Here is a 21,262-nt window from a genome sequence, read left to right as displayed (position 1 = left end):
ATAAGTTGTTTTACATTCAGGACTATGCACCTCAAAACATCAGAAAACAGTTTTCTTTACAATAAATTGAAGTTTTCTTCACTGGCTCATTCCAAAGGAATATTCTGCGCAAGTACAAGTACAACTCAGAGAAGTTAGAGACATGTAAATGTTGTGCTTATGGACACGGCTTAGCAGTAAACTTGGCAGTGTTAGGTTTATGGTTGGACTTAATCTTAAAGGTCTTTTCTAACCTAAAAGATTCGATGATTCTAAGTTTAGGATGTAAGAGTCACCTTGAAATTACACATAGTCAGAATCAAACATTCCAGTCTCAGGACATTCCCTCAAGTTCTTAATACAGTAATAAGTCCTTAGGCTGCAAGTTTTGTTGTTTTGTTAGTTTTGTTTTGTTTTGGTTGGTTGGTTTTGTTTGTTGTTTTTGTGTGTTTTCTTCTGGTTTTTTTTTTTTTTGGTTTTCAGGTTGTTTGCTTTTTTTTTTTTGGGGGGGGGGGGGGGGGGCAGGGGGGGAAGAGTCAGGGCGGCAGGGCAGGATGCAAAGAAAAGTGTCACAAGCATCTCCATTACTACAATTCCTTCTTGCTGTCCTAGCTCTGAAGTACTCACGGTTGAAGAGAAACACTTCCTACATGCGGGAGAATTTTCAAACTGTATATAGGTCACAGTAACATCATGATTTATGTTTAAGCAGCTTAGCAGAAGCAGAGGTGCTATCAATCCATATTTTACTTCCTCACAGGAAGTTCAATACATTCTGGTGAAAAGCCCCATATACAGACTTGAATTTCAGTAGTAACTACACACATGTTCAGCATCATATTTGCTTTGAATGCTCTTATGGTCTCTAGCTTTATGCAAGATACCTGGATTCTCACGAAAAGGATTTTGACATCATTCTTCAAAACTGCTTAAAAAGTTTAAGTTGTATGTTTTACAAGAAACCTGCATATCTTCTTAGGGCTGGTGGTGTGTGGGGGGAAAGACATGTTTGTAACAAGCAAAACTAAGACTCATCATTAATCAGCTGTTGCAAGGGAGCATCCCACACATCCTTCTGGGTATTGAACACAGGAGGATCAGGAAACTTACCAGATCTGTGTGGCTTAACTCTAAGACCAGACTTCCAGAAACCAAAGTTCTTCTGTCTTTCTCCTAAATATATCACTCTTCCTAGAGGTGAATCTGGAAGAAAGCTATAAATATGGTTGGTAAATGTGCTTAAATTGTTTATTTCAAAGAAATAATCCTCTTTATAGCTATAAGTTTGATTGAAGTGTTATCACTCATGCAATCTCTCTGAATAGGAGGATATTAAAATTAGTCCAACTTCAGATGATTTCTGTAACAACCACATCTCACTAAAGTTGGTCAAGAACACTAGACTTTCTGATTCATTTAATTATCCAGAATTGGCAAGTGTCTTAAATTAGAAGCAGGATTTGTTTTAAAATTTAGAATATTAAGAGAAAATGATATCTTACCACAATCAAAACAAGTCTTTATATCTTTTGAGAAGTGTAGTCAAAATACACATTTATAGAAAAAAAAAAAAAGTGCTTCTCAGTTTCAGTTCTTTGCTTTATCTGCAAGAAGCTAATTTTGCAGAAGGCTGCAAGAGAACACACCTACACTAGTGTAAGATGTATTGTCAATATGAACTATAATCTTCAACCTAAGAGTCTGAAAAATATTAGAGTATTTAAAATTATTTTAGATAGACAGGAAATGTCTTCTTTTGCTTAATCTGCAAAGTAGTGCTTTATTTCCTATCCACACCCAGAAGTGTTTCAGTGCTATCATAACGGGTTGACCACCTACTTACATGGAGGCAAGTAACCTTCCAACACTTAATCATCAAACACTTAAATTGTGACTCTGCTATGCATACCAGTAGCTATCAGTATTTTAGGATAAACCACAGAATAAGTTTCTACAAGGGGGCAATGTTTTCAAAATGCCGTTGTAGGCCACTGTCCAACTCGGGAACTTGTGTTGAGAAAGTCACATAAAACAGCTGTAAACCCCAGAAATACAATTTCTAAGCAGTAGAAGACAACTCAAAACCTGAAGAGCTATGTCTACACTGACTATTCAAAATCAAAACATAAGCATTGAAAGGGTTCATTAGTTTTTAGCTTAAGTTGTCACATTATCTGAGCAAGATACAATTCTGTGTGGCATGATTCCAACATAGGTACATGCTGTTTACAGTGCAAAATCTCAAAATCACCATGAAATCTTTTTCTGAAGTCAAAGCAGAAAATACAAAAAGGTAGCGGATGCTTCTTTGCACTCTACAAGAAAAGGCTTTTCATTTGTTTCTGACAATCAGCAGGAAATCTGCAGCATACCATCAGCTTTCATCTAAGAAACAAACCAAGACTATTACAGGCTTTATTATATTTATAATTTGTAACTCCAGATAAACTACCTATTACTATAGAACAAGCAGCAAGATGAAGACCTGTTTGGCACATGTTGCTGCTGAATTCTATTCAACATATTCCTGGTGACCACAGTTTATGCTTGTTGTGTCAGAAAGATTTAAGGCTCACTAGTTTCTAAATGTTCATGAGTCTCCAATGATAAGAGATTGACTAAAAAAGTACAACAAAAAAAATATACAACTTCAGCCAGGTCTGCCAATAGCACTACACCTATTCAGAAGTTTTGAAAGCTCACACTACAGAGACATATTTGGAATATCAGTCATATAATCAAAGCAGTGAAACAAATTCTGATGCCTTTTCAAGTGACTTCAGAAAATCAAGATTATGAAAACTCAGTTCAAGATGTCAGATGTTTGCTTACAAGGCAGAATACTGTATTACAACGTGACTGGAAAGTTCAATTTTGCTCAAAAACCTGCAGAAAACTCTGGGCTATCATTTCATAGCTAACAGCTAAGTGACTGAACTATTTCAATCATACTACAAGTGCTGCCACAGCAGGGATAACTGTGGAGGAAAAGCAATTCATTGTTTTACTTGCAAGTAAGTATTTTATTGAAGACGGCACAAGAGGCAACTAGGAAATAACGTACTGAAGTTCTGTTTCTTAAAGTTCCTGCAAGTATTGATCAAAGCCAAGTATTTTAAGTCAGGGCTATCTTAAATTTCACTGCTGGTTTTCTTTGCTGGGTGATACTGGATGCACAAATTAGTTGGAGAGTTCACACAGTAAGCTTCAGAAAACATCTCTAGTTCATTTTTAAAGGCACAGTACAGTTACCATCATATGAAGTCGATTAGAGATTAATTCCTGGGTCTATATTCATTCACTAATTCTACATTAGTGCATAGAAAAAAAAAACACCTTTTAAAACCTTGTCAGTCAAATGGTTCATTGAACTTCTGAGAAACTTTAGTGAGGATGTGGTAGGTAAAGAAAATTTTTGATTATAAGTGTTGACAGTTATTTACTGCTTGTATGACAGAAGGTGACAGCAAATGTCTGAAACAATTTTTGAACCCTCATGCAGAAGCTTGCTTCTTTCTAGCTACAGCTAGCAACAGGCTGATTGTAAATCTGGTTAACCCCTGGATTAATTTTTTAAAAAGTGGTACTCACTGAATCCTCCAAAGAGACAAAGCCATGAGTTAAAAGGCAGATCATTGTATTTCTGCATATGGACTATTAAGACAGGAAACAGGAATGGACTGGGAAGAACTTGGAAATGAAGAAAAGCCTGGAAACAGGAGACCTATAGCAACATATACCTAGGGACTGGCCAGGCATCTTGGCTAGTGACTCCTAAGCCTGTATGCAACATACAAGCAGCTACATAGCATGAAACCAACACCTTCCTGCGAATCTTCCCCAGACAAGCAGCAATCTCTCCAGGGAAAAGTTGATAGAATGGATACATCTCTGCAGAATAGGGCCTCTCAGCTCAATCTTATACCCAAAAAGATTAATCAATAAATCTGTACATGACAGCTGAAGAAGGAAGTGATAATTATCGGTGGTTAAAACTGAATATGAAATACGAACAAAACCCACACAGGAGACCCTCGGAGCAATTAACTTCATTTAAATTAACTCATGTAAGTTTTCCACCAGGGCATCCACAAGGAAGTATACCTAAACTTCTTGATATCCTCTGGATGCAGCTTCCAGACAGTCAACATCAGGTTCCACCCTCCATTTTTGTTACTTGAACTTTTTATAAGTAGTTCCTTGCAAATTCCCGCAATGGTCAAGCTTAGCGTTCAGCTAATTCCAGTCAAAGGGAGCTCAGGCTGCCCAGTCAAGCTTCAGTACCTGCTACCAGTGTTTGAATACATTTCTGTCCTTTTAAATGTCTTCATAGCAAACAGACTGGTTGCTATTAGTTGAGTAGACTTGACTGCATATTTGCAGCTTATGATTAAGCTACATCAGACATTCTTCCAGGTTGCCACATAAACGTGTATATTATTGGAGCAGTCAGTACAGAAGGCTTGTTAGAAGACTTCAAGGGGTTCTTTTGTTCCTGTAAGAGTCCATGCATCAGTTCCCTGTGTTCATACATTAACTAAGCAACTCACCCAAGACTTCTTGAAAGATTGAGACTAAATTAAAGTTCAGAGGTTCTTGAGAACCTGCTGTTCTGAAATACTGGAGGAAGAGACAGACTGTTTTTGAAATAACTGAACAGAAGCTTGTCAGTTTTAAGGTTTGAAAACACATAAGCAGGACATTAATAATTCCCCTACATTTCTATAACTATTTAACAGCTTGTCTTAAAAAGATTATCTAAGTTATGTTTTCATGTGCTTACATGAACTATAGTTTCCCTCAGGTAGCATTATAAGTTTAAAAATCTGTACCTGTAAACACTTTCCTCTTTCAGAGTCTGTCAAAGGATATCTGAAGATATTTTTCAGCCTTAGAAATACAGTTCTAACTATATAGCTAAAACATTACAAAGACAACATGAATGACAAAAGCATTTTTGAACTGTGTTTATATAAACATTGGCTTATAAACAAGTTGACAACATTGACATTAAATATTGAAAGAAAACTTAAGACAATTTCATTAAAGAGAAAAAGTTAGAAATTAATCATATCCTAGTAATAACCAATGGCACCTGACAGTTTCAGAACTGAGCTGTACTAAAACACTGAAACAATGCTGCATGTTGTCATATACACTAATGATTTCCTTTGATAGGGCAAAGGCCACCTCATACTTGAAGATTCCCACGGTAACTCAGTGGAGATAACAGTATGAAAATGACTTATTCTTCACAGACTGGGAACACACCACATCAGTGGATGTTTTTGGCATACTTTAAATACAGTCTCCTGTTAGCTATAGTTTTATATGGGAATCCCAGAAATGCCAGCAAGACTAATGCAAAAGTTAAGTCACATCCTTCTGAAAGTGTGAACCTCATCTAATTCTTTCTAGCAATGTTTGCACCAGCTGTTTTGCAAGACTTTAGCTGGTTTTGTTTATGAGCTTGAATAGAAGAGTCCTACAAGTTAGGCATGGAAGCATAAGAAAAATGAAGTTCACAGAAAACCATCATGAATGATGAAACAGTTCAAAGTATATATCAGAAAGTTACATATACATTTAATCATAAACAATATTTTCTCTCTATATATATTATTCAAACCCAGTTTCAGTATTTGTTCTGATATAACAGTGATACTCAGTTTACTCCTTTAAGTGAGCACACTTATTTCCTCTATTTTTACAGGTGCAAGGATGCTTATTTGGATACCAACTCCACATAAGCATGACTTTCAACATAACTTTAAATAACATTTTTCCATCTTGAAGGCAACATTTTATTAATGGTAATAAGTAGACAGTTCATCATCACTCATGTCTGAATCATCTTCATCCACTTCACCTTCAATGACTGATTTCTTGCCTTTGCAGCATGAAACAATTAATCCAATTAAAAAGACCTGCAAATTTAAAATAGTAAAAGTTACTATTGTTCAATTCAGGGCCATAAAAGAGCAACAAATGTAAACCAAAATGACAGTGTGGTGATGCAAATGATTCAATGACAACTGTAAATTATCCAACTTAATTCAGCAATGTCTATAATCCAAGTACTTACTGCAATGAATGCCCAGTTCCCAAAGTAATAGGCAGCGCTGAAGAACCAAAATTTATGAAGAAAGAGGTATGTCCGAGTAACAATGCACTGATCTAAAAGAAAAGCAAACAGTACAAATTAACATGATAATTCCAATTTATAAGATAATAATTCAACAGATTTGGAGAGTATTCAGCTTTCAAGAACAGTTATACTTCATTAAGTCAAATTAACTCTCCTCTACCAAGAAGCTGTACATTGTTATGGGAGAGTGAAAGTGAAAACAGGTAACACGAAGAGTTACACAGGTAACCTTGTTACTATTGGGTACAAATTCTCCTGCAGAAGTGTCAATTATTGCCTATTCTGACAGAGCCTAGTTATTCATTTCCTGTGTTAGATAAACTGTAGCCACACGAAGGAAATACAAAGCTGATTCTGTATTAAAAAACAGATTGTACTTTGAAAAAAATTTCTCTCTACCAGGATTGCATAAGTTTTGCAAACGAAGTCAGGTACACTGCTGAGTTGTGTAGGTAAAAAAAAATCCCACCACATACTGGGCCTTTTGTGACCCAGATAGATTTTATCAGTACTGTCAGCTCTTAGATACAAATTAGCCCTCTGCTTTCTCCCTCTCCAATACTATAAATACAGGCACACCTAAAAAATACTACATATGTATTCCTCTCATTAACAAAGTGGCATATTTGAACTGCATTAAGAATCAAATTGTCAAGGCATTTTTAAGACTGCAGACAGCATCAGAGCTTGTATGGCACACTGAGCCTGTATCATTCAACAGATCATGTCAGAGGGTGGCTAGCAGGACACGCAACCCAGCTGACACCATGCTAAGGTATAACACAATCCCTTGTTTTTCTCATTTATTTCAAACCCCATCTAAATCTTATTTCAGAGCAAAAATTGATATCTAAACAACGTGAACACCAGAGAAAGTGAGCAACCCAGAATCTGTCTGTTCTTCCCTCAGTTCTGATGCTGCTGGAAATACCCACTAGGTGCAGTTAAAGCACAGACTTCCCACCTCCTAAAGTGGTGAGTGATATGCTGCTGCTCAGATGGCTGCTAAAAGTTAAACTATACAACATAACCTAGCAAGCTGTCAATCATCAGTTTCTGAAGATAAATATTTTATTTAAACATTTAACTTGCACATTAGATAACAAGCTGCTATAACAATACCACCACATACTATAGCTTACTAGTTCCTGGGGAGAGAAAAGGTGGGAGTTAAGGACAGGTCTTTTCCAGGACGGTGTGCCTCTTGACCTTGCCAACATGATCCCCCAAAACCCAAATCCCTACTGTGTCGAGAATGACTATATCTGAACAGAGAAACAGCTCCATTCCTTCAGCAGTTGTCCAATGACTTACACTTTATAAAACTAACAGAATAATTTAAAACACTAAGTTAAATACTAATCTATGAAGCAGACATTTCTGGAATCCATTATGTGGTATCAGCAGACAAAAAGGTTGAATTGGGATTTCAGAACTACTAGACAAAGCATATACACACAAATAGGCACATTCTGCAGATAATTACAATGCAAGACAGCTAAGTTATTCTTTGTTTACTCTGAGGGTGACAGGGCACTGGAACAGGCTGCCCAAAGAGCTTGTGGAGTCTCCTTCACTGGAGACATTCAAAACCTGCCTGGATGTGATTCTGTGCAGCCTGTTCCAGGTGAACCTGCTTTAACAAGGGTTTGGACTAGTTCTCCAGAGGTCCCTTCCAACCCCAGCCATTCTGTGATTAGAGAAATCATACCTCCACTAGCAGAGAACAAAAGCACAAGGAAAGAATCTGGCTTCCTGGTTTTACACACCAAATCTCAGTTATGGAGAGGAAAATGATTTTTTTTTTCCACCCCCTGTTAAACACCAGACAATAGCACCTGCCCTACAAAAGAGGTAAAACACTGTAAAGTAGCACACCACTCACAACATCTCAGTATTTGCTAGCATGACATGTCCATAGAAAAGGCGATGTTTCCGACAAAGTACGAAATGCCAGTAAAGTGAAGATGCTTCGTAAGTGCAGATAGTATTGCCAACACAATCTGCAGCTCTCCAGCTAGTTACTTGAATTAAAAAACAGCTATGAGACTTTCAGATGGCTCTCTACAATAATTGGGTTAAGCAGATGATGGTAAATATTTTAGAACAGTTTGACCTTCAAAAAACATTTCTGTGGAATTTCAGCTAACTAAATTTTAGTTATTTCTTTTGAACTAAGATAATACTCAATGGGCTGACATGATATTTTTAATTAACTTATTGCTCTATATGCCATAATTTCGAATAAGTTACAATGAATAACCAAAATTAAGATAACTACTTGTTATCCAGAACGATCACTGTGACTGTTACTAACTTATCTTGATCATTTGGAACAAAAGAACACATGGAAAGCTACCAAGCCTCTGATAGCTAACTGCCACCACTTTCCGAATACAGCATATTATGTAGTGCTGACCCAGCAAAGCCAAACAGCCAACATTCAAGACAAAGTTTTTTTAAACAATGACAAATGCCAATAACCATGACTACCAGAAGAGTCCACTGTATTTCAAGTCCACTGATTAAGTTTTCCATTCTGGTGAATTAGAGAATCCTTAGGCTCAGTGTACTAATATTTTAAGACAAAGGCTTCTTCCAAGAATTGAATTAGCTAGTTTAAGATGAACTAAGGGACAAACAAATCTTTCTGTTTATCTGTTGATAAACAAATCTTAAAGCCTAAGAAATGTCACACACTGAAACCTCAAATATTAAGAACTTACAGATAACGAAATCTGTCATTTCTAAGTCTCAAAATACAGCATGCTTTCACAAAAGCCTATAGGAGGAAATAGTTTCTTAGGGAAGAGTTACAAATTGTTGTGAATAATGTAATCTGAAAACACTGGCCATTCTTTGGGAGTCAATATGGAGGTGCACACTTGTTCTATCTCTTCATTAATCAACTGGACAAATAAACAATTGCATCCTTGGTAAATCTGTACATCAAACTAGGGAGAAGCAAGGAGCAGAGGCCCAACACACTGAACAGTAAGATTCAGAAGCAGCCTCTTTTACCAGCCCCTTGAAATAGTCTTTGAAGTTTAACAGAGACAAAAGTCCTGCACCTGCAACAAAGTGACACCAAGCAATAGTGCAGGCTGAGGGCGGACCAGATACAATTCAGCTTTGCAGAAAGTGACCTCGTATCCCAGTAGGCAAACAGAACATGTAGTTACCAGTGTTCATCTGCAACTCAAAAATGTAACTGAATACCAGGCTTCCCTAATGGGGGTAGAGGCAACTGGTCCAGGGAAGCGATTGCTTTCTTCTATTCAGACTGGAACTGCATCTGCCACTGCCCTTTTGGGCTCCCCAGTAAGAAAGCAGCATTTAATATACTGGAGCAAGTCCAGCAAAGGATCACTGCAACAGCTACGATGCACAACATACAACGACTATGTGTTTGTTTAGCTTGAAGTAAAGTGTTTGTAGGTATGTCTTACTCCTACCTCTGCTATCTAGTGGGGGTCTAGAAAACATAGGGCAAGATTCTCCCTAGACCTGCACAAGAAAAGAACAGATGACAGATCTGCAGAAAGAAAAGTTTCACCATTAGCATAGGTAAACATGGAAGCAGGCTACCCAAAGAATTTTCAGAATCTACATCTGTGGAGACATTCACATCTGGATGGACCTGAGCAACACTGCTGCTCTTGACCTTGCTGGGGATTGGACCTGACTACTTCTTGAGGTCCCGTGTGCGCTCAAAATCATCACAGTTCACATTACATGAAGGTAGATAGAGACAACACAGACAGATCTATCATTGAACACTATTTTGGATGGAAAACCCAAAATGACAATGAGAACGTGATCCACAAACAGATGAGGTTTACATACCCTACTTCAAGCAGAACCTAGGTTTTGGTTAAAATACACTCAAACCTATGTCCAAAAGGAAAACCTGCAGCTTTACTGTGCTAGAACGCACCGGCACTGCATACTCCAAATCCTTAAAGCTTTGACAGTATGGCTTCAGGTATCCAAGAACACTTAGTGTGTCACAATGCCCTGCTGTCAATCATTCAAAAGTTGTGTTGCAAAAAGCAGCTGCTGCTTGCAGTCCAACTTGCAAACTGAACTTCAAGAAAGGGTTTAATGTGTTTCTGAACTTGAATTATACATCAAGTTCCAAAAGGTTTGACATTTCACCTGGAAAAGTGTAATTAATGGGAAACCTGCATTTCTTCTTACAGGCATTACCTTCTGGGCCTGCATCTGGCTTCACAGTTTAATCATCTAACTTGGATAGGAACATTTATATGGGATTATGGTTAACGCACAGCTCTGGTACCTCGGATACAGCAGCACTTCAACAGCTGTGACATCTTAAACATTCTTTCTAGGGTTTTGTTGATTTCCAGATACTTCTCATCATGTTACTGAGATATGAGACCCATTTTACTGTATGCTTTATTTGGGTTATGTGACTTAAGACAAGCAGCGTCTTATATCACAGAATGAACAAAATTCCTAGTCAGTTATACATTACAATAAAACAAGTCAACTGCCTCCAAATTGTTTTCAAAGATGCTTATATTTTTTTACTACGGCTTTCCTGCAACAAAGCTAAAATGCGCTTTTACAAATAGAACAAACATCTAGAGCAAGCGCAGTTGGCTTTGGATGCTGTAACTCATGAACACAGCTGGATACACAACTCCTAAACACTTTCCTAGATGTTATCTGGCACCTACAAGTAGTATTAATATTAATGTTTCTCTCTGCCATGCTGTATCCATATTTCAAAGAATGTGAGAAAAACATACGGTTCCTATGGACTAAGCCGGCATAGGGCAAAGACTTCAGGCTTAAGAACAGCCTTAGAAACATGCCTTTACTTACCAGAAACTAAGCAACATCAGAAGATGGAGCAGCCTTTAAATTATCTTACATGAAAGATCCACAATAGCGAGTGTTTTGCTGGATGGTAGAATGATTCCCAGATAGGTATGCCCCTTTAAGCAAGCCACTAAGATAAACTAAGGGCTCTGACAGAGCCTTATTATTTTTATAATTGGCAACATTTTCTTTGCAGCATTATATGTAATGCTTTCTCAAAAACCAAAATAAAAAGAATTTTCTTGATTGGACAGCTCATCTTGGACAAGAATAGTGTGTTGTAACTCAGATCACTTATGAAAGACTACAGAAATGCATAATACCCATGGACTGGCTATTGAGTACACAGAGTAGGAGTTCTATTATTTGATTGTCTTGCAAGTCAACATTTCACTAGAGAAATCATGCAAAGTGCTATAGTCAATTTATAGTAATCAAACTGACAAAAAAGTTAAACTTCGCCTGTACAAAGAAACTGCACAAGGAAGTTAATGGCCCATAAAAAACACATGATACTTAAACTAGGTAAGAAACTAAGTGACATCTAATGGTCTAAGACCCATACAGCCATATTCCATATTCATCACTACTGTCCAATTAATTTTTCTTTTGAGAAGCAATGACACTTGCATTTCCAGCGTAAATAACCAATGAGTGACCAGAATTACTTTTGACCAGAAGGGACTGCTACAGTCCTGTAAGCAATCCTGAGACCTATGTACTTTATATAGTGAGGATATATCAAGCTGTAGCCCTATATATAGTACCATTTTTCACATTTAATTTCAAATTTAATAAAAAAAAAAAAAAAAATCAAACAAAATAGTCAAAATCAGCAGCAAGTAATAAAATTTAGAAATAAATACTCGGGTAAAGATTGTAACCTCAAAAGAGAACATGGACTTGTTTCTAGGTCTGGCTTTCGTCACAGACCAAACTGTTCAGATGGACAAGACTAAATAAGCTTCATGAGTCTTCAGATATTAGCAGATATATCAGAAGTTTTGAAACTACAAGTTTCCCTCTAACTCTTGTTCCTATCATCTCACAGCTCAACATCTTCATCCACATTGCTCTAAGTGTTAATGTTAAGGTCACTCCAGGACTTCCAACGACTTTGTGTTTTAAGACTGTATTTCATGTATCACTTCCACAGGTTTCTCTGGAAACAGATTCGTGGAGTGCCAATAACAACTGCCCCCAGCCACAAATGCAAAGTTGTTGGCTAAAGAGGGGAAAAAAGACTATGTTCTTAGCTGCCTGTTACTCAGCAGTTTGTACAAAAGTGATTTCTCACATTCTGTTTGAGCACATCCACATTTTTTCCATACTCTTCTCTGCTGTAATATATACACACACACAAATTAATACTTGCCTCATTCAGCTCTTGAGCCTGTATCATCACCTCATAATCCAGCCCCTCTGCTACTGCTTCTCTAGTTTCATTAGCTAAAAATCAATCTGCTTTGCATGTGTTTCCCTCTGCTAACTTTCCCCAGAAGTTGCTTAAACAGTCAAGTTATTGCTCTTTCAGCTTTCATGATCATGAAAGTATTACAGAGCTTCAAGCACTGCTTGTCCCAAGGTTAACTCTGCAACAAATTTACGCCTTTGATCCCATATCAGATCGAAAAGTATGTTGAAAAACATACAACTGGAATTGGTTCACTCACTTGTAGTGAGGATCTGAAAACATTTCCCAGCTGGTTGTATGTAGCTACAATAGCTCCCCATTTAAGAGATGTGAATCACTAAGCTTCCAACATTTCAGGCTGACAGCACTTTAAATTACTACAGTGCACTACAGAAGCATGAGTATCAAATCACTCTGATGTTAAACAATAGTTTGCAGCTCTCTGCAGACTTTTCAAATATAAATTTAACATACAAGCACAAAAAGCTGCCTGTCATTTCATCCCAGTTGTTTGGTTTTGGTTGGTTTGTTTGTGGTGGTTTGGGTTTTTTTCCCCCTCAGCTGGAAGTGGTAGTGAGATAGCACTTAAGAGACCCGTACAGACCAAAAGTCTAGCTGGATAAAGTCTAGTACAAAACCCTACCTTATTCAACAGGAACTTCTCACTAGGTTTGGAATCAAATCCTGCTAAAAAAAGATTTGGCAGGCTAAGGAGAAGCCAGGAACTAATGAGGAACCTGGAAAAACTATTTAGGACAAGTCGTCATCTAGGAGGCAAACTCTTCAGTGACTCAAGTTACAGATAAGTTGCATCTGATAACTCATATTGCATATCTGCAAATCAAACCCAATCTAATATAAACCTAGACAGCCAGAAAAATTATGTAAACAATGTGAATCAGGCTGTTTTGTAACCAATAGGTCTGATTTTGTAGCAAGTTACAAGTCTGAATAACCAATAGCTATTTGCAGTTACTTTGCAGTACATTAACTACTGCAGCAGTCATACAACTTCTTGATGATAATCACACGCTGTAAGTGTTTACATTCAATGGCTCAAGAATCTGCAACTCCCATCAGGGCTAGCAGGACTTCATAGCATACGGAGGCTTCCAGTAAGATCCTCCAAGATTTTTTGCTGAAAGAAAAGAGTCACTAGTCAGTTTCAGAATGCTAAATAATGAGAACAAAGTCCTACTGAGCTATCTGGGCCACACAACCATCTTTTGGGTTTTTTTTTTCCCCTCCCAATAGTCAAATTTAAATGAAGTGGCATGTATGAACAGGAAATACAGAACTTAGTTGCAGAAAAACTGTACTAGATCTTACAAACAATGAAGCACAAACAAACTTCAGCTAAACAGTCAGGAGTTCTCACCAATTCCCTCTATAAATGTGAAGAGTCCATCAGTCTCATTTTGCCATTTTAGATTTTGAGTTCATCCTAGCACAGCTATGGCATTACAATGGAAAATTGCACCCAGCTATAAGGTTTCTATTTCAGTCTGGTTTCAAAGAATCTGTGAGGGTGCCAAGATTTGCATGTATTAAAAGACTGGAGGAAAACCATTTAATGAGATTCAAAGAGCTAAACCTGTTAATCTCATTTTTCATACGTTTAAAGGATGATTGATTTTAATGTTTATTAAATACCTTCAAGTGAATAAAATACTACTACTACAAGGCTAAGTGCATAGTGAAAAGCTACAGAATTAACCAATGACTGAAGTCTGAAACCACGTTAATTGCAAACAGAGATAATGTCCTTTTTTTGCTGGGAAGCAATAAGCCATTGGATCAATCTGCAGAGAAGAAGAAAAAAAAAAAGTGTTCTCTGTTCCTGTTGAAACTAGATACCTTTTGAAACATTACGTACAATTTAGGTTAATTACAAACACTGGCCAGATTCATTAGGACACAGGCCATACAACTGATATTTCTTGCCTTGAAATCACTGACTTGAAATTTGAAGTTCTGCAAGAGGTGTTTTCTGAGTCTCCCTTGAACAGCTTACTTTTAAGTAACTCGAGGCACACAATTCTTATTTTGAAGACAGAGGTACTGATAAACTTCAAAGGCAATACCCTAGCCTTCAACATGGATGCAAGACTCCAGAAAGCAAGCAGCCAATGGACAGCATAACCTATCATTTTCATTCTAATCAGAACACTTTGTTAGCCATCTACCGCATTTTCCAGTATCAGCTTAGTACAAGCATAAAGCTTACACCAGTTCAGACTTCTTTAAACTCTATTATACTACATGATGTTCAATGTTAACCTCATTTTTGTCACATCCTTTCTACATGCCTCATACTGTCTTTAGCTGACCACTAGGAAGGATGTCCATCATTTGTGAGAAGGATTCGTTGTTTTCCCCATCCTGAGATCATACTACATGGAAAAGAATTTGGAGAATGGGGAGAAAGAGAATATTTTCAACACATTAATCTTGACTTCTATATCTTTACACGGATTACCTCATATTCTGTCCATAAACAGAAGCAGTTATAGCCAGCTAACACTTAAAGAAGCATTACAAAGTAGGGCAACTTTCAGTGCTAGAAATCTTTGCTTATTCTCTGGAGAACAACAACAACAAAAAAGAATAATTATGACTATCATTAAAAAGCCGAACTTAAAAGACACCAATGCCAAATTCTTTTAAATGAGTTGGATATGAATTAGTGATTTTCTCATTAATGATGGTCTGAAAACAATGGCTTCCTTCCCATCCTGTCCCGTCTTCTGCCTCCTTCAGACACGAGTTACAATGCATCTGACTAATCCACAGTCAGTTTTGTCTCTCACAGTTCAGCTGGATGAATGACGTTGGATTGAGTAAATCTTATCTAGCTGCAGGACATGTATTAGGCAGTGAAAAAGACCACCTTCATGAATTGATCCTTTCTAAATCCATTGGGCAAGCCATATCTGAAGATGAATGGGAAACATCTGTACGTAGCTTCAACAGCTGTAGTTACAGGTTGCTATCTAAGTTTTCTGCATGGCTGTTCTTGAGCATGTTATTAGGGAATTCATCAGCTGTCACCAAGATAAAGATGATTTGATTACACCAACAGAAGCAGCTCCCAACAAACCACTGAAAATATTTCCAATACACGTATCTAATGTTTCTCAGCAATTAAAAGATTTGGTAGCATTGCTACTTAGAGAGGCCAAATATGATGTCTTCTTATGGTAAGAAAACTACCTTTATTAAAAGGATCATTTTGTAGATAAAGTATTAGAAAGTTTCTTACTCTCGGTTCATTACTTCTTTTAAGAATGGGTGCATACCCCTCAATCCTTTGTAAGGAGCTTCCACTCTTATTCCAAAATACTAATATCAGAGCATCTCACTTTACTGTTAGGCTTAAATCCAACAAACAAACTATGATGTTGATCCAAGAAGAAAATACGTAATTGTTTACTGCTAAACTCCATTTAGCCATTCAGCATTTCGTAAACACAGCCTCTCTTCTCTCTGCAGTTACAATCTCTTGGCAGGAGAAGTAGTTCAGAGCTGCTCATATCTGTCTGCAGTGGTGGGGTACAGAAAACAGTGTAGGAATTTAAGTTTCTGCAACTGCACATCCACAAACAATGTACTGCAGAAAAAGAGATTTAGAGCACCCTTAGCTACTCATACTCTTGACAGCTGATGAACAGGGCTTTCTGCAGTCAAACACGCACAGTTGTGCTTATTTATATTGACTTCTCATGATTATAGAGGATTTCAAAAGTATTAGGCATAAGTAAAGCTTCAGGGTAAAGTATTACTAAGGTCATTCAGTAAGCTAACAAGAAAATAAAGTCCTCACTAAAATCCTCATTTAGACTTTTTGTGAAGCATTTTATAACTTTGCAAATTCATTTAAAACAACCATTTGGAAAAGGTAATCTATAGTCATAAAATATTTAATACAAGATTACTAATACTGAAGCTTCTGAGCAACTGGCTTGTGCTTTCACTTTGCATGCCTCCTGGATTTCTCTCAAGGAAAAACAAAGAATATGCTCTTATTTTTGGTATTCGTATTTGGGGTTCCTTTCCAGCTTGAGTAATGTCTACATCTAATCTTTTTACATGCTAAAATAAAGCCTGAGATCTTGCACTAGTTGACTGCCAGCTGACAAGAGTCTCCTATAAAATGACATAAAGCTAATTAGCACCATAAGTCCTGCTCAGTTCAAAGCCTTAGAAATGGAAATAACTTTTTTTCTTTCCCACTTTACATGGAGTTGGAGTAACTGCAGGTCTACAAGAAAGACCCAGTAGATACTGTCGTGAGCATTTAGTAGGCCTTGGGTAAAGCTCATTTCCCCAATTAAGGAAATGAGACAATCCAAGGGGGATTCATAGCATGTTACGCATTTAAAGCAAATGATAGTTTTAAAACAGCTTTCATGGTTTTATGGTCTAGGAAGAGGCAGTGTTCATCAAATCTCAAAATAAAAGCTGGGAAAACTCTTGCATACAGGCTTGCAGCTGAGTCATTGCTCACTTACATTAAGGCTCACTTACATTAAGTCTCACTAAGCTGTTTATCTAAACCTATAGCAAAGTTTTCAATGCATTAGTCCAGCTACAAAAGTCTTAATCACGTAATTTAACTCCTTTGCTTGCCCTTATGGTCAATTGAACCATGGACCCAGCAGTGCAGCTGACATTAGTCCTTGAAAACAAGGATAAAATGAGGTCTTTGCCCAACTATATCAAATACTGAAAACTGATGCTTGTTTTGCCTATAACAAACATATTTAAGTTTGCTACTCCAAAAAGTTATTTTAAAAGCTTTTAAAAAGTCTAAGTTAACAAGAAAAAAAGCCTTTTCTGCAGGATGTTAAAGTGTAACTAAGAAAAGGCACTTTGAGTTATAAGATGCAGCCTGTTCTACTTTTTGGCTTCTGTTCTGTTTCATGTAGTTATGCTATTACAGCTTCTGGCATTCAGTATGAAGCAGATTGACTTGCATATCAGGAGTAGAGACAAGCTTTGCTGCATGAAAGCAGAGAATATAATGCTAAAATCCCACAAATAATATATTTAAGCGTAAATACTTATGACTGTGGTTTTTATAAAATTGTATTTTAACTGTCCTATGTTTTTCCAGAAAGTGCAATTGCCCTTTTCATCAAGCCATACACTGGTTTGAAACATGTATGGAAAACACTACCCATTAAAGTCTGAACTTTTAACAATATTTAAGTTTTGGAAGGTATTAGTTGCTACAAGATCAGATCAGGTCTCTTCTACCATCTCAGAAAGAAAAAAAAAAAAAAGTATTTAGTTACAGTAGAAATGATATCTACAACATCTGAGTATTCAATAAGACAGAGCAGATTGCTATAAGCTTATCTATTAGCACAGCCACCAAAAGGTCATAGCTTTTCTTATGTTTAAGGAAAAACACCTGTTAGAATTAATTCAGTTTAAATAAAACAAAGTGCTGAGGAGACAAATCAATATTTGCATTTAGTTCCAGTCCAGTGGTTTATGGAAGATAAAATCCTAGGACCAGAAGTCAATAAAAGCTACAAGTGTTTGGGCAACCCTTATCTTAACTTTAAATTAGTTGCATCTATTTTTGCTCTGTGTCTATCCTTAAACACAAGAGAAATTATGTTTTATAAAAAAAAATAATCTGGTTCCTACCTTTGAAACAAGTTTATTGTCAACTCTTTCTATCTGATCACAGAGCATAAGAGTAGCATCTACAACAGTTATTTCCATTAGTTTTCATTATTGTTATTAAAAATGTCAGGTATTCCAAGGCAAGCATTACATTTCCACTTTCTAAAACTGACTTGATAAAATAGTGAAGAAAGTGTTTTCCTTAATACAACTTCAAAAGGTAAGCATTACAAAAGAAAGTTTTCCTTCATTCATAAAAAAACACTTTGATGACCTGACCCTATTTGTAGCCAGCGGAACTCCACCTTAGCGTTTTGATCACATTAACATTCACATTTAAGAAACAGCCATCCATCTTTTACGTACACTAGGCTAGCATAGGACAGCATATCAATACCTTCTCCACCTCTTTCCTATCAAGAAAAAGGACATGACTCAAAGATACCCAGTGCAATAACATGTTAATAATGGCAAACCAAAGCCACCATTTTCACAAGCCAATTCTTGTGTTCAGCACATCAGAATGTTAGTTTTAAGCATCAGCTAATATTGTTTCCATTGATCAAAACAAATCAGGAAAAAAAAATCATGCAAAGTATTCAAAAAAAATATCATCAAGCATAAAAGTAGTTTCAGAAGTTAATTTCAATCCAACCCCAGTTCCTATGACTAAGCAACAAAGTCTGAAGAAATCAGACTATTTTAGTTTCTCCCAGAAGAGTCAGGACTAATGAGCTTATCAATGCCAGTGAGTATATTCTTCTCCCAGCAAATACTAGCCAAGCCGAGAAGCTGTTTACAAGCAACAAAGATCTATACAACCTGCTCAAAGTGATCTCATTTTGAGAGATGACAGATTTTGCTTTTTAAATCTGCCGCAGAACAGTAACTATTTTTAATCACAAAAACATGGGAGCTGAAATTCAAAGCATCAACACTTAAAATTGTATTAAGTCTAAAATTATCATCAAAAGTAAAGGTGGATTAATGATTTTTGAACTATGGAGGAGACAGGAGAAAAAAAAACAACAAAAACAATCCCCCTTGGGAAACAAGATGAACCACCACAAATATTACTAGCATCTACATACTAGATGTTTAAACACCTGGTTTGTGTTTATGAGTTTAAACACGAGGGAACCACCTTGCAAAAGAGACCATAGCTTGATAAGACTGGGAACAATGACCTAATGATCCAGTTAACTCCACTAGCACAGAAATTGTTTAAAAATTAAGTATTATCTTTCCCAATAACAGAAGTAGGAAGAAAACCCAAGGAGCTGCTAAGATCTTCTAAAAGCACAGTCAGAATTCAGCAGTTACAGAACACTGATAATAAAGATAATACAGGACAACTATTTATCTTTTCTATCAACAAACACCGTCAAGCCTGCTTTATAGGTCTATAAATGCATACATAACTCAATTCCTTTATACGGAGAAGCAGAAAGTTTGCCAGTGAGAACAGTTGAGCGCTTTAGCCTGAAAAAAATCTGGACCATTCTGAAGGCCATAAATCTTTTGCCAAGATCAATTTTTTTAAAACAATAGACCAAAGCAATCAATAAAATTGATGGTGACCTTAAACAGCAGTATCAGTAGTGCAATGAGTAGTGCAAATCAAACTGCAAAAATTGTCTACATGCAGACAGAAAGGAAAAGGTAACATTATAAAAAATAAATCCAGCATGATTTCAAGTAGCTTTAATGTTTAGTTTTTGGGGGTTTTTTTTGTTTGTTTGTTTTTTGTTGTTTTTTTTTTTTTTTTTAATGAAACCAGGATAAAACTCATTTCCAGCTTTGGCCAAGTTTCATAGAAGAATGAAAACTAAACAAAACACTACCATTGTCTCAAAAAAACCCCCATCAACATTAATGTCTGCATAGATGGAAAGTCAAGGAAAGATCCACAATTATCCATCTGCTTGCTAGTCACTACTCACAGCTGCAAAAAATCCACAGTACATCTTCTGCCCAAATGAATAGTTAAAAAGATATGGTTAATAACACAGATGAGCAAGATTTATACTGGATGTTATAGGGAACGATAAGTTAAGAATAACAGGATTACAGGAGAATAGCCTAAGATGTCTAGTTCCACTGGTACTGTTGCTTATGGAACAGCCCATATTTACATCTTAAAAATTGCCGAATTTTATCTGTCAAGTTGCACTGAGAATTTCAGATCCTAGTTTTCTTGAGGATGTTTGAAATTTAATAGAATACTTCTCTGCATGTAAGTATGATAAACCTACATACTGAAGTGTCCCTTCAGATCCTAAACTATTCACTGGCTAGGGTTTACTTTTAAGGTCTTCTGCATAAATGTTAAAGCAAATGGGAGATTTTAAAGTTAACTGGCATGCATTATTACACATTATTTCTACCAAAACCCGTTGTTTCTTCAAATGAATTAAGCTGTAAACAAGCTGTTTTCTGGACATAGTTATACATAAAAGCTTTATATTAAAGCAAATCAAAGCCTTAAAGAGCTTAAGCAAGAACATACCACATAAAAAAATAAGAAATTAATTTATCTTACCTTCAGGTGCATCTGCATCACAGTCTTTAGACACAAATGTCAAATCCCTTGGCTGGCCATTTATTGTCTTATTAATCTGTGTTATAAATATGGAATATTAGTACACTAGTCTACCAGCAATGTTCTTCCATACACAATGATAATCCCTGAAACAAATATCTCCCAACATATAAAAAAAGGCTTTAACAAACATCTTACAATATTCAAAAGGCTTAAGATTGCATATACTGTTCAAAACCAGAGTAAGCTCTAAGTAGTACAACATTACTATTTCTAAATAGGCTTTTATTTAGAAAAAAAATTAATAGCTTGTGTTCTTTTTGAAGACCTGTAAAAATAAAAACATCTCTGAAATTAAGCCTTCTAACTGTGCATAAAATGAATTTGGAATTCAACTTTGGTGATAACACCATGGAAGCGTCAGGTTTGCATGATAGCTAATACAGATTACTTCTATCCTAAAAGCCAGGTGATAGTAAACAATATACTCAAGATCGCCAGAGTGGAAGAAAAAAAATGATGCTGAACTACTGGAAACCCAGTATATATCTGTTTATGTGTCTCAAATCTTTAAAAATTGACTCTTTCAGAGACTACATGAACTCTTTACATATGACACCTTTGAGTAATCAGCGAATAATTTTATCAGAGTCCAATGCAAATCCTCTGTACTACACTGATTTCTTTATACAGT

The 21,262-nt window shown here is 36.5% G+C and overlaps 1 protein-coding gene across 1 annotated transcript in view; it reads right to left on the bottom strand.

Annotated features, from left to right (window-relative positions):
• Window positions 1–4,918: 4,918 nt before the first annotated feature.
• LMBRD1 (LMBR1 domain containing 1) overlaps window positions 4,919–21,262 on the bottom strand; it is a 76,344-nt gene continuing 60,000 nt past the window's right edge. Inside the window, exons 14-16 of the mRNA XM_080388843.1 lie at window positions 20,569–20,644; window positions 6,065–6,156; window positions 4,919–5,906 (exon numbers count right to left, since the gene is read on the bottom strand). Of these exons, the coding sequence (XP_080244969.1) occupies window positions 5,787–5,906; window positions 6,065–6,156; window positions 20,569–20,644 (288 nt within the window). The 3' untranslated portion in view covers window positions 4,919–5,786. The remainder of the gene's footprint in view (window positions 5,907–6,064; window positions 6,157–20,568; window positions 20,645–21,262) is intronic.

The sequence above is a fragment of the Falco punctatus genome (genome assembly GCF_963210335.1).
Source record: "Falco punctatus genome assembly, chromosome: 5".
Lineage (NCBI taxonomy): Eukaryota > Metazoa > Chordata > Aves > Falconiformes > Falconidae > Falco > Falco punctatus.
This window is presented reverse-complemented; position numbering and strand designations above follow the sequence as displayed.